The 14,086-nt window shown below is 40.0% G+C and overlaps 1 protein-coding gene across 1 annotated transcript in view; it reads right to left on the bottom strand.

Moving 5' to 3' along the window:
- RASSF3 (Ras association domain family member 3) overlaps positions 1–14,086 on the bottom strand; it is a 151,746-nt gene that overhangs the window by 22,888 nt on the left and 114,772 nt on the right. Inside the window, exon 5 of the mRNA XM_078146137.1 lies at positions 3,856–3,917. Coding sequence (XP_078002263.1) covers positions 3,856–3,917 — 62 coding nt within the window. The remainder of the gene's footprint in view (positions 1–3,855; positions 3,918–14,086) is intronic.

Raw genomic sequence — 14,086 nt, 5'->3', positions numbered from 1 at the left:
GCCCTGTGAGGTGCTAGCCATTATCTATTCCCGATTTTACCAATGGGGAAACAGGCTGAGGGGGTTGTGAATTGCCCAGGGTCGCAAATCTATTGTGTCTTGGATAGCTTCTGCATGTTATACTTGTGGAAAAACCCACAGCAACATGAAGAGATGTATAGTTAATGTTGAGAAGCCATTCTTAAAATTGAAATGGCATAATTGAATTCTGGCCTTCCTCTTCCAGTCCAGCAATCTCCATTGTGCCATCTAGCTGCCTAGAGAGGTAACTATTAAGTTGTAAATTTTGATTTTAATAATCCAGCTCTGAAGGTGAACTAGGATCTGGATTTTGTCTAGCTTGGTACTTAACTAGCTCAAAAGAAATTAATGTCTTGAAATTCCATATAGGGAAATGGTGTGAAGTGACATATTCTGATTACTTGTCATTTTCACACTCAAAAGGAATGACTTAAGAATGATACTTTGATTCCGTTAAGTGGTAGAAAACCAAAGATGAACAGTGAGGATTTAGAGCCGCAGGAACCTTGAAAAAGGCATAGAGAGAGAGTCCAGATGAGTGAAGGTTGCTGTGTGGTGTGAGGGCCCAATTGAGTCTAAGTAGGATAGCACAGATTTGTAATGGACTTATTCACCACATGGAAGATTGAGACTGGATATAATGAAGAGAGATCAGTACAGCCTTAATATTTTTTCCCCAGTTACATGTCAAGAAAATTTTTAGCATTTATTTTTGAAAGATTTTGAGTTCCAAATTTTTCTTCTTCCCTCCTTCCCCTCCCTCTTCTGAAAATGGTAGGCAGTTTAATATAGTTTATACGTATACTATTATGTAAAAATATTTTCATATTAGTCACAATTGTGAAGAAAGAAACAGATCCAAGGGGGAAAAAACCCACAAGAAAGATTAAGTGACAAAAAAATATGCTTCGATCTACATTCAGAGTCCATCAGTTCTTTATCTGAATGTGGATAGCATTTTCCTTCGAGTTTTTTTTTTTTTAAGGCAGTTGGGGTTAAGTGATCTGCCCAGGGTCACACATCTAGTTAAGTGTCAAGTGTTTGGTCTGAGGCCGGATTTGAACTCAGGTGCCCCCGACCCCAGGGCTGGTGCTCCAAACTGTCCCTCAAGAGTTCTTCTTGTGTTGGGTCATTGTGTTGCTGAGAAGAGCTGAGTCATTCATAGTTGATCACACAATGTTGCTGATATTGTGTACAATGTTTTCCTGGTTCTCGTTTCACTTTGCATCAGTTCATACAAGTTTTTCCAGGATTTTCTGAAATTGCCTGTTCATTTCTTATTGCACAATAGTATTCCGTTACACTCATATACCACAGCTTGTTCAGGCATTCTTCAGTTAATGGGCATCCCCTCAATTTCCAGCATTTTGCCACCATGAAAAAGGGCTGCTATAAATATTTCTGCACAGGTAGGTCCTTTTCCCTTTTGATGACTCTGGGATACAGACCTAGTGGTGTTGCTGGATCAAAGCTAATGCAGTTTGGTTGCCCTTTGGGCATAGTTCTAAATTGCTCTCCAGAATGATTGGATCAGTTCACAACTCCATCAACAGTATATCAATGTCCCAATTTTCCCACATCCTCTCCAACATTTATCGTTTTCTGTTTTTGTCATATTGGCCAATCTGATAGATGTGAGGTGGTATCTCAGATGTTTTAATTTGCATTTCTCTAATCAAAAGTGATTTAGAGCACTTCATATGCCTACAGATAACTTTGATTTCTTCATCTGAAAACTGCCTGTTCATATCCTTTAATCATTTGTCAGTTGGGGAATGGCTTGTAAACAAATAGTATTTTTTAAGGCCAAAAAAAAAGGAAAAAAATTAGGACAATCAATCAATACATTGAAAAAGTCAAAAAACAGGCAATGTGCAACACTTGCAGTCTGCCCTACTCTGCAAAGGGTAGGGAGGGTCTTCATATCTCTTCAAGCCATGCTAATTTTTTATAATTTTGCAATTTTAATTGTATTTGTGATTTATAATTTTGCAAATTTAATTGTGTTTGTGGTTCTTTCCATTTACATTGTTGTAGCTGAGTATGTTGTTTTCTTGGCTTGCCTCGCTCTATGACAGTTCATGTAGATCTTTCCATGCTTCTCTGTATGCATCACTGATACGATTTCTTATAGCATAGTAATATTCTATTACATCCATGTATCACAATGTTTAGCCATTCCCCAATAGATGGGTATCTACACTATCATAAAAAGTATTACTATAAATATTTTGATGTCTATGGGGATATTGGATTCTGGTTTTGGGGGGGGGTTTCAGTGAAGTAGGAGGCTAGGTTCTCAGCTAAGAGTGAATTAGGAGAGGTATGGGAAGCTTGAGAAGGGAAGAGGTTTGAAACAGCTTCTTCTGGTGATGAAATCAGTTAGGAAGGAATAAGGAGACTGCCTTGCTGCAGTGAGGGTGTGAAGGTTATTGGTTAAGATGAATTTGTAATGTCTGCATGATTATGAGACATCTTCCAGTTCTTCCCATGAGTAGGAGTAGAGAAGGCAGATAGATGGTGGGAGTAGTCTACTGCTGAAGCTTGGCAAGAGATATATAGTAATAGGACATGGGGGCAAGGGATTTGAGAGGAAAGGACAGTGTAGAATTGAAGAGTGAGGAGAGAGGAAGTGGACGCAGTAAATGTAAATTGCTTTTGCAAGGAATTTAACTGAGAAGAGGAAGTGATAGCATATCAAAGTTTTGAGACAGTTTTTTGTTTGTTTTAAGAATGAAGGCATGTTTCTGTATTGGTAGCAGGGAAGAAACAAGTAGAAAGAGATTAAGAATTATAAAGGTTGGGTAATAGTGGAAGCAGTTACTGAAGAAGGGAGGAGATAGGATTAAGGGTTCATCTAGAGGGGTTGACCTTGGTAAGGAGAAGGGTTTCACCTTTGATTATCAGAGACTAAAAGAAGAAAGAATGAGGGTTGATATCCTGGATGATAAGATATAGAGAAGGGGAGAAAGGAAACTCAAAGCAAATGATGTCTATTTTCTCAGTAAAATAAAGAGTTGAGGTCTTCAGCTAAGAATGGGAAGATAGGGTACCACAGTAGGCTTCATGGGAGAAGAGAAAGTGTGGAACAGCCACTGGCGAGTGGGATAGAATTGGTTAGGGAGAAGTCAAAGATTGACTCATAGCTGTGAAGACAGAGTTGAGAGTAGATAACGTAAATTTGCAGGAAATATAATCAGCATGATTATGTGACTTTTTCACCACCACTTAAGTAGGAATGCATTTTAGCAGGGCAGGGTTAGAATAGGACAGGGGGAAAGGAGTTTTAAAGCAGAATATCATATAAAGTTGAAGTGTTTATAGGCTCAAGAACAGGAAGGAAGAAAAGTGAAGTCAGCAGAGGATAGCATGGGAGGACACTGAGGGGTGAAGGGATTCAAGGTCACCATGAAAATAACAGGTTTAGGAGGAGTGAGGAGCAGAAAGAGATGGAATGATGGTCAGTTATGGTCATATAGAAGAATTTCAAAATTCTTGATCATGCTGGTGGAACACTTGTAAGCAATGGTAAAATGAAGAAGGGTGTAGCTGTCCCCAGGTATGGCTGAAGTGGAGTGAAAGTATTGAGAGCTGAGGACACTGATGGCTAGTGTTTGAGAAAATATGTGTGATGAGGACGTGGTATGTTCCAGGCAAATCAAACTTTCACCACCACCTCAACAACCACTTCTAATATTGAAAAGCCAGGATCCTAAGTTCTAGAGCCCTGGGAACAGCAGTTCTGACCCCACTGTGGCCCTGCTTCCAGCCCAGCTCAGCCCTACCCCACCCCCAAACCATCATTCAGGGAATAGGTTCTGGTAGAGATATTACCTAGCAATGGCTTCTGCAGATGCTTCAGCATTCATCTCCCCAGCAGTCACAGCCATGAATACCTGAAATGAAAGTTCTCAACATCAAAATCCTTGGCACTGTCAAATGATTCCATATCAGAAATGAACATGGTTTTATCAATGAAAATAACATTAGAGGAGATGCATTACATTTACCTTGCCCCAGCACCAGCACCATAAGGTTCCTGGGATTTTCCATCTGACTTACAGCTGAAACCCATATGTATTGTCTCCCTCATTAGAATGTGAGCTTCTTGGATCAGGGACTGTCTTGCTTTTCTGTCCCTAGTAATTTTAATAGAAGAAGTCCTTATTAAGGTTTTTTTTAAACATTCATTCATAAAGGTAGCGGTTGGGATGGAGAAGAAGACTTTGAGCCAGGTACTGAACCCCTTGAGAAAGGAAGGAGGATGCCATGGGAGCTGCCATGAGGATCTGAGTGGGGTGATATATCTGAGTAGAGCGAACCTCAAAAAGAATAGAGGGTGCTGAGTGATGGCAGCAGTGGAAGTAGCAAAGGAGAGTAAGACTACCCTTCCTTCTGGATCAGTAAATTAAGGGACTGAAGAGAAGGTCTGGCCAGTACAGGAGAGGGTGGCCAGAGATGCAGTGTCTTCTAGGGGAAGTCGGATCTCTGGGAGGACCAGAAGATAGGAGCAGGAAAGGAAGGAGCTTAGGATGGAGGGAAGTTTGTTAACAAGAAAATGGAAAATGCAAGGTGTGGAATGGAATCTAGCCTGACTTTCATAGGATGGAAGGAGAGAGCCTGCAACAGCTGCCAGGAGCAAGATATATTTGGAAGAACGAACTCATTGCTAAGTGACCAGGGTTTTTCCAAAGATGGAAAGATCATTACTGTCAGCTGTTAATAGTAGTGATTATGTTGTTGAACCACCCAAAGGTGGTGAGGAAGGTCAAGTCAAGAATAGCCATTGGAAGCCAGCATGAGCTTTTTGCTAAGGAGTCTAAATCCCAACCATGAGGCTCTTCAAAAGTGTGTGGGAGTGAGAAGAATTAGAAAAACCGCTTTGCATATTTCCAATGAAGCCACCTTCCTCTACCAAAATATAGATGTTAGTAATCCAATCTACCAGCCATTTTAAAAGGGGTCTTTTGGAAATGGGTTGACCCAATAAATTTATGATAGAAGACATTTAACAATTTAGCGAACATTTATTAAACACTTGGGAAAGTGCCAGGCACCATTCAGGGTTCTGGGGATGCAAAGATAAAAATTAGACAACCCCTGCTCTCTTAAATAGATTTTAGATACTATTGGATATGAGAAACTATTGGTGTCATCTGACGACCTCTCTGGGTTGAAAAATAAAAACAGCCTCACATTTCCAAAGGGAAAAAAGGGTTGATGGGAGGAAATGGGAAATGATTAGGTTTTGGGTAATATGGAAGTCAAATAGAACACCTTGGATGAAAGAAGGGGTGGAAAGTCTTGAAAATAGTTCCCTTCTCCAGTATTCTAGTGAAGGTAAGGTTATATGCCAGAACTTACAGTTAGTAATTTCCAATCTGGCCAAGGTGATTGCTGCTAGGAAGAGAGTCATTCAAATGGAGAGAGATTTAAGAGAGTATTGGATTCAAAGAATGAGTCTACTGGATGAAGACCATATTTTTGACCAACTGATGGGGAGAAGTTTAGAGTGGTCTTTTTACAAAGTGAGAAATTAGAGAAACAGCTACTCTTCCTTTCCATAAGGGAACAGAAATCTGACAAGTCACTTGGTCCTTGTAGCCAAATTGTTCTGCTGATAGTAGATAACTAAGGATGATCGAAAAAACTAAGAGACCCCCTCATAAGATACCTTCTCCTAGGCCACATGAGATTGGGAATCATTTTTGCTCTAAGAGATTGTTTGGAGGAGCTATGAAGAATGTGAAATTGAAGGGTACCTCCCCTTAAACCTGTAAGAGCTAAAGATCCTGAGGTCTGGATGACAAAGACCTGCCAAATATTGTATTACAAGGCCCCAGATAGGAAAGAGGGAAAAAAAAAAAGAAACAATATATACACACATACATATAATTTGGTCCCAAAATAGAAAAACCTTCCCCACATGTAGTGCTTAACATTTTTAAGCCTCAGTTTCCTCATTGGTAAAATGGGGATAACGGTACCTCCCTACATCACAGGGTTGTTGTAAGGCTTAAATGAGATAGTCTCAAATAGCCCTTTGAAATATAAAAACTATATTTAGCTATCTATATACATACATACATATAATTATTATTATGACATCATATTAAATCTTGCTTTACTCCTAAGTTGGAAAAATTCTAAAATTTCTCCATTGCATATAACTCTGGATCTGAAGAAGAATAAATGTCTTCTAATGCTTTAAGGCAGGATATCCACAGTTAGTGGACATGATATGGATGAAGATCAATCAAAGGACTGAGAAGGCAGGGTCAGACAGGCAGGAAGAGAAGCAGGAGAGAGCGATGTCATGAAAACCTAGAGAAGAAAGAGTGTCCAGGAAGAAAAGATGATCGACAGTGTCAGCTTCTGTAGAGAGGTCAAAAAGAATGAAGATTGAAAAAAGGTAATTAGATTTGGTAACTAAGACGTAACCAGCAGATGTCACTGTGGAGGTGTTGAAAAAAGAAATATTTATATTGTACTCTGTTGTGAGAAAGTGTCTATCAGCAGTAATTTTTTTATTAATTTTCATTATTCAAATCTGCGCTTATTCTGCTTGAGTGAGAGGTGTCTAAACTGACAGAATCCCTTCATGCCTTCAACATATTTCTTCTCACAAACCATTCTGAAGGAACATTTACAGGATTCTTGAACAAGAAAATTTCATAATATGATAAAACATAGTAACACAAATCAGGGCAAGGTAAAATTTAATAGTTTGCTCCATCAATCTAGAACACTAGTCATTTAATCTTGGAGAATCATTTTTCTAAAAGCCACTCAATCCCTCTATGACCACTCATCTCCCCCATCCCTCCAACAAAAGTTGGTAACTGAAGTAAAAGGGTACATAGGTGGCACAGTGGATAGAGCACTGGACTTGGAATCAGGAAGACTCACCTTCATGAGTTCAAATCCAGTCTCAGTCACTAACTGTGTGATCCTGGACAAGTCACTTAATCCTTTTTTCCTCAATTTCCTCATCTATAAAATAAGGTGGAGAAAGAAATGGTAAACCACTCCAGTATCTTTGCCAAGAAAACCCTAAATGGGGTCCCAAAGAATCAGACGCTACTGAAACGACTGAACAATAAAACTGAAGTAATCAAAAGTCTCCATCTAATAAATACCCCAATCCTTCAGGGGAAAGTGGAAATTATCTTAACTAGACATGAAGTATTTCTGGTTTTAAGTCTAGTTACCATGCATAACCAATTTTCTGGGGACTTAGCCTTCACTTTTGCTCTTTTACAAAGTTTTCCAGAAGAAATGAGAGAGAGAGAGAGAGAGAGAGAGAGAGAGAGAGAGAGAGAGAGAGAGAGAGAGAGAGAGAGAGAGAGAGAGTGCATTTATGAAGTACTTACTATTTACCAGACACTAACTGAAAGGGGGTAAAGGATTTTAGTGGATGGCATTATTTCCTGAGAAGTTTGATTGAGTACTGATAAGATTTCTTTCTTCAAGTAAATGTGGAAATGACTTTAGACTGGGTAGATATTTCTTTCTTAATACTTACAGTTGAACTAAAAAAGGAGGTTTTAATATGCTTCCGCAGAAGGCTGAGAGGGACTTTCCTCCCAGCTGAAAAGAAGAGCTTGCTCCCCAGACCACACTTTTCTCCTTCCATTGGGTCAACTCAGAGGCAGAACCTTCCCCTCCCCTTTGCATCAGGAGGCAAAACATGCCATAGGCTCCCCCACTTAAGGTGTCCAAGTGCTAGGTGAAAAGAGCTTTTTAACGTAGGGGCAGTGACTTGAACCAACAAGGATCTCTTTCTCTGTTATTTTAGAGGACTTCTTATAGAGGTTATCAATAAAACCAAACCTACATAGTCCATCAGTCCTCCAATTAAGGAAATCCTAATAACGTTTGATCAGCGATCATATAGTATGCTAGATCTGAAAGGAAACTTAGAGGTCCAACCCTCTCATTACAGATGGAAAAGATGAAGCCCAGCAGAGATTAAGTGACTTGCCCAAGTATTTGAGGCAGGATTTGAAATCAGGTCTTCCTGACTTTAGGCTTGGCACTCTGTCCACTGTTCCACCTAGCTGCCTCCCAAATTTAAATAATGATAGCTAATATTTGTTTGGCATTTACAATGTGCCAAGCACCATTCTAAGTGCTTTAAAATTATTGTCTCATTTGATCCTCACAACCCTGGGAGGTAGCTGCTATCATTATTATAATAGTGTATATTTATATTATAATATTTATAATTATATATTATATATCATCATCACCATTTTACAGATAGGAAAATTGAAGCAAACAGATTAAATGACTTACCCAGTCATTTACCTAGCTAGTAAGTGTCTGAGGCCAAATTTAAACTCCGATCTTCCTGACTCTAGGCCCAGCACTCTATCCACTGTACCACCTAGCTGTCCTAGTTGCATCGATCTTGTTAGTATAAAAAAGCTTTTCAATTTCATAATCAAAATTATCTAATTATAATTGCCTCTCTCCCTTGTTTGATGAATAATTCCCCTTGTAAGATAGCTGAGAGGTACCTGATCAGTCTGTCTTCTATTTTAACAAGGTCAGATCTTTAATATTCATTAAGTTGCTTATCTGTTGCTTTAACATTATCTATTAGCTATTTTATGTGTGTCTTGTGGACCCAAAGTTTTACACTTACATCTGTGCTGGTAGATTCACTGTACCAGGAAGCCTTTCTTTGTATCCCCAGTGTGATACAGTAAATTGAGCATTGGCCAAGGCAAGATGGTGTTCAGAACACTGGACTCAGGAGACCTGGTGTCTAGGCCTGGCTTTGTTTACTAACTGTAGACCTTGGGCGAGTTACCACTCCACCATTCTAGGCTTCCATTTCCTCCTGTAAAATTATCCATGTTCACTTACCTTGATGGTTCCATGATTTCATCAGATGTAGGTACTCATTCTACTGGCCCATTAGACTGTGTGCTCCTTGAGGGCAAAGACTTTTTTGCCTTTCCCTATGTCCTCAGTGCTTAGTATCTTGCCTGCTTGGCACATAGTAGGTGTTTAATATAAACACTAGACTACAGAACAAAACCAACTAGACCTTCTCAACCTTCGGGGGTCTTATCCATGTCCTCCCATAAAGCCAGCATCAAACATCAACCCAACACCTTGGTGGTCTTCCACTGGGGCTTTCAAATTTTTGTGGATACTAGTGTGTAATCCTCAGACTGTCTGCTGGTCTGCCCTCGTTTTCACTACATGATTGGCCCACCTCCTTTTCCAATCATACCTGCTATTGATGATGTGTTTCATGCCACTCCTTGAGTACTAGTGATTAGTAATAATATGCTGCAGCTGTTTGCACCTATCATCCTTCTTTCCATTGCCCTTTGTGAATCTAATTCTAAAGTGATATGTAAGGAGTGGATTCAGATGACCTGGGCCCAATTCATTGAACATTTATTAAAATACTGCTTGCACAAGGAAAGAAATGACATGCATTAGGGGATAGAGAGCCACTATGCAGCCACATTGGCATACTTCCTGTGTTTCATGCATCACACTACTTTTCCCAACTCATTGGCTTTGTACTGGCTATCCTGTGTGCTTGACAGCTCACCTCTGCCTCTTAGCTTTTCTGGCTTCAAATCCCACCTTCTTCAAGAAGCCCTTCTTAGATTCCAGGGTGCGGAGTCAAGATGGCAGAGTGAAAGCCGTGACTTGCTTGAGCTCTCCTCGAAACCCCTCCAAGTACTCATAAAAAATGGCTCTAAACAAATTCTGAAGCAGCAGAACCCACAAAAAGACAGAGTGAAACAAATTTCCAGCACAAGACAACCTGGATGATTGATCAGAAAAGTGTATTGTGCCAGGCTGGGAGCGCAGCGCAGCGTGGGCGCGCAGGCCCCAGCAAACCTGGAGCAGGCCTCAGAGGACTGAATCTCGGGCAGCTGTGGCGGTTTCCAGACTCCTCAGTCCACCAATGCCAAAGACAACTTAGAAGGTCTGTGGGAAAAGTCTGTTTCTGTAGGTGCTGAGACAGGAAGGTGGGTTTCAGCTCCATTCCCCAAGAGCCTGGCCGGGGGGGGGGCAGCTGCTTCCTGAGCTTCTGGCCCACAGACTGATGGGGAATCCAGTGGCTGATCAGAGAGGGACTGCAGGGATCTCTTGCTTTGCCCGTGTTTGGATCTGGGTCACAGTTCTGGGCAGTGGTGCTGGGGTGAGGAAGAGCACTGGCATGGTGGAGCTTGGAGTGGCTGTGGAGAGGAACCCTTCCTCACAGTTATGGGACAGAAAGGAATACTTGTGGTCACAGGCCAGGAAAGGAGTAAACACCTCACCCCTTATCATACCACCTTGGAAGAACTGAAAATTTACAGGTCCCTACAAGTATCTCTGAAAACAGCTATACAAACCCCTGAAGCTTGGGACAGTACATTCTCCACATTGGAAGCAGACTCTTACCTTAACAAAGAGTTTAAAACTCAAGTAATTGGCTGGGATCATGAGCAAGCAGCGCAAAAAGAGTCAGACCATAGAATCTTACTTTGGTGAAAAAGAAGATCAAAATATACAACCAGAAGAAGACAACAAAGTCAAAGCTCCTACATCCAAAGCCTCCAAGAAAAATATGAATCAGTCCCAGGCCTTGGAAGAGCTCAAAAGGGATTTTGAGAAGCAAGTAAGGGAAGTAGAGGAAAAACTGAGAGTGATGCAAGAAAATCATGAAAAACAAGTCAACAGCTTGCTAAAGGAGACCCAAAAAAATACTGAAGAAAATAACACCTTAAAAAATAGCCTAACCCAAATGGCAAAAGAGGTCCAAAAAGCCAATGAGGAGAAGAATGCCCTAAAAAGAAAAATTGGCCAAATGGAAAAGGAAGTCCAAAAGATTACTGAAGAAAATACTTCCTTAAAAATTAGAATAGAGCAATTGGAAGCTAGTGACTTTATGAGAAATCAAGACACTGTAAAACAAATCCAAAAGAATGAAAAATTAGAAAACAATGTGAAATATCTCATTGGAAAAACAACTGACCTGGAAAATAGATCCAGGAGACAGAATTTAAAAATTATTATCTGAAAGCCATGATCAAAAAGAGAGCCTAGACATCATCTTTCAAGAAATTATCAAGGAAAACTGCCCTGATATTCCAGAACCAGAGGGTAAAATAGAAATTGAAAGAATCCACAGATCTCCTCCTGAAAGAGATCCCCAAAGGAAAACTCCTAGGAATATTGTAGCCAAATTCCAGAGTTCCCAGGTCAAGGAGAAAATATTACAAGCTGCCAGAAGGAAACAGTTCAAGTACTGTGGAAACACAATCAGGATAACACAAGATTTAGCAGCTTCTACATTAAAGGACTGCAGGGCATGGAATATAATATTCCGGAGGGCAAAGGAGATAGGATTACAACCAAGAATCACCTACCCAGCAAAACTGAGTATAATCCTTCAGGGGAAAAAATGGTCATTCAGTGAAATAGAGGACTTTCAAGCATTCTTGATGAAAAGACCAGAGCTGAATAGAAAATTTGACTTTCAAATACAGGACTCAAGTGGAACATGAAGAGGTAAACAGGAAAGAGAAATCATAAGAGACTTATTAAGATTGAACTGTTTACATTCCTGCATGGAAAGATGATATTTATAACTCATGAGACCTTTGTCAGTATTAGGGTAGTTGGAGGAAAAAAATTATATGTATGTATATGTAGATAGATAGAAGACACAGGGTGAGTTGAAGATTAAGGGGTCATATCTGGAGAATAAAATTAAGGGATGAGAGAGGATTATACTTGGAGAAGAAGAAAGGGAGAGGTAGAATGAGGTAAATTATCTCACAAAAAAAACAGAAAAGTCTCTTACAGTGGAGGGGAAACGGGGAAGGTGAGAGGAATGAGTGAATCTTATTCTCATAGGATTTGGCTTAAGGAGGGAATAACAACACATTCAATTGGGTATGGAAATCTGTCTTACCCTACAGGAAAATAGGAGAGGGGACAAGAGAGCAGGGGATGATAGAGAGGAGGGCAGATTGGGAAAGGGGTAATCAGAAGTAAATACTTCTGAGGAGGGACAGGGTCAAAAGAAAGAATAGAATAAATGGGAGGGCAGGATAGGATTAAGGGAAATAGAGTTAGTTTTTCACAACATGTCTACTATGGACATGTTTTGCATAACTGCACATGTACAACCTATATTGAGTTGCTTGCCTTTTCAATGAGGGTGGGTGGGGAGAGAGGAAGAGAGAAAATTTGAAACCTAAAGTTTTAAAAACATATGTTTAAAAAAAATGTTTTCACATGCTACTGGGAAATAAGAAATACAGGAAATGAGGTACAGAAGTCTATCCTGCCCTACAGGAAAATAGAAGGGGAAGGGGATAAGAGAAAGGGAGAGGGATAGAAGAGAGGAGAGACTAGGGGAAGGGATATTCAGAATGCATGCCATCTTGGGGTGGGAGGAGGGGGGAGATGGGGTATAAATTTGGAATTCAAAAACTTGTGGAAGTGAATGTTGAAAGCTAAAAATAAATTTATATTGAAAAATCAAAAAAAAAAAAGCCCTTCTTAGTCAACATCCCCCAACACACACACACACACACACACACACACACACACACACACACACACACACATACATACACACACAATTACCTTCCTTCTAAAATCTGTTGTTCAGCTGTTTTTCCAGTCATGTCTGACTCTTCGTGACCATTTTGAGGGTTTTATTGGCACAGATACTGGAGTACTATGCCATTTCCTTCTCCAGCTCATTTTACAGATAAGGAAACAGGATTAAGTGCCCTTGCCCAGGATCACACAGCTAGTAAGTGTTATGAAGCCAGATTTGAACTCAAGTTCTAAAATTACTTTCCACTTATGCCATACATATCTTGTATGTACATAGCTATTTACATTTGATCTTCCCCATTAAAATATGATCTCCTTGAAGGCAGGGACATTGTTTTGGTCTTTCTTCTTATCCCCAGAGTTTTGCACCATGCCTGGCAGCAGGTAGTAAATATTTTTTAAAAAAAAGTTTGTTGATTGACTGATCTGATTGGTAGAGACAATTTATTCAGTGGATTTCTCTATACCAGTGAAATCACAGCTCCTCCTCCCCCCAATATGCTCACTGTTGGGGCAAACCCATGAGTGACTCCACTATACCATATGCAAATCAGGTTATTTTGAGCCTCAGTTTCTTCATTTGCAAAATGGAGTTCATATAACCCATAGTACAAGATGTAGAATAAGACATATTTTCAGAAAAACCCAATGTGGGAATTGTTTTGTTTGACTATGCATATTTGTTATAAGGGTTTGTTTTTGGTTTTTTTCTCTAATGAGCGAGGAGACAGGGTGGAAGACCAAGATAGGGTGTGGAAAAGGATAAGATGACCAAAAAAAAGACTAAAAGAGGGTCACTGGAGCAATTTTTTAAAAAATAGAACAGAAGGAAGACACAAAAGATATGCAGGACAGCTTTGAAAGCTACGGTTCAAATTTTTTATACATTTAAAAAGAAAATCAAGCCATATATAATAGAGATGGGTGGTTTCATGTACAATCCTCTTTTTCTGTGCATATGGAAAATGTGCATATTTAGTATTTGTTAAGATCATATTAAAAATAAATGTTTTTAAAATACTGGTAGGGGCAGCTAGGTGGCGCAGTGGATAGAGCACCAGCCCTGAAGTCAGGAGGACCTGAGTTCAAATCCAGCCTCAGACACACACACTCACTAGCTGTGTGACTGTGGACAAGCTGCTTAACCCCAACTGTGTCACAAAAGAGAGAAGGGCGGGGGGAGACAGAGAGGGAGAGAAAGAAAGAGAGAGATGTTGGTAGCATCTACTTCACAATGCCATGATGAAGTTCCAGTGCAATAATATATATAAATGCTTTGCAGTTCTTAAAGAGATATATAAATGTTAGTTATGGTGGTGGTGGTGGTGGTAATGCTGATGAGGTCTGCTGTATTGGATGAAAGTCTGCTGTATGGGAGGCAAAAGTCAGGCTGGTCTGAGAGCTAGCACTAAGATTCCCCGTGAAGGTCATGTTACTGTAGACAAGATGTTGACCAGGCATATGAAGTCTT

Source organism: Phascolarctos cinereus, unplaced genomic scaffold (assembly GCF_003287225.1).
Source record: "Phascolarctos cinereus isolate Bilbo 61053 unplaced genomic scaffold, phaCin_HiC Scaffold_1;HRSCAF=81, whole genome shotgun sequence".
NCBI lineage: Eukaryota > Metazoa > Chordata > Mammalia > Diprotodontia > Phascolarctidae > Phascolarctos > Phascolarctos cinereus.
This window is presented reverse-complemented; position numbering and strand designations above follow the sequence as displayed.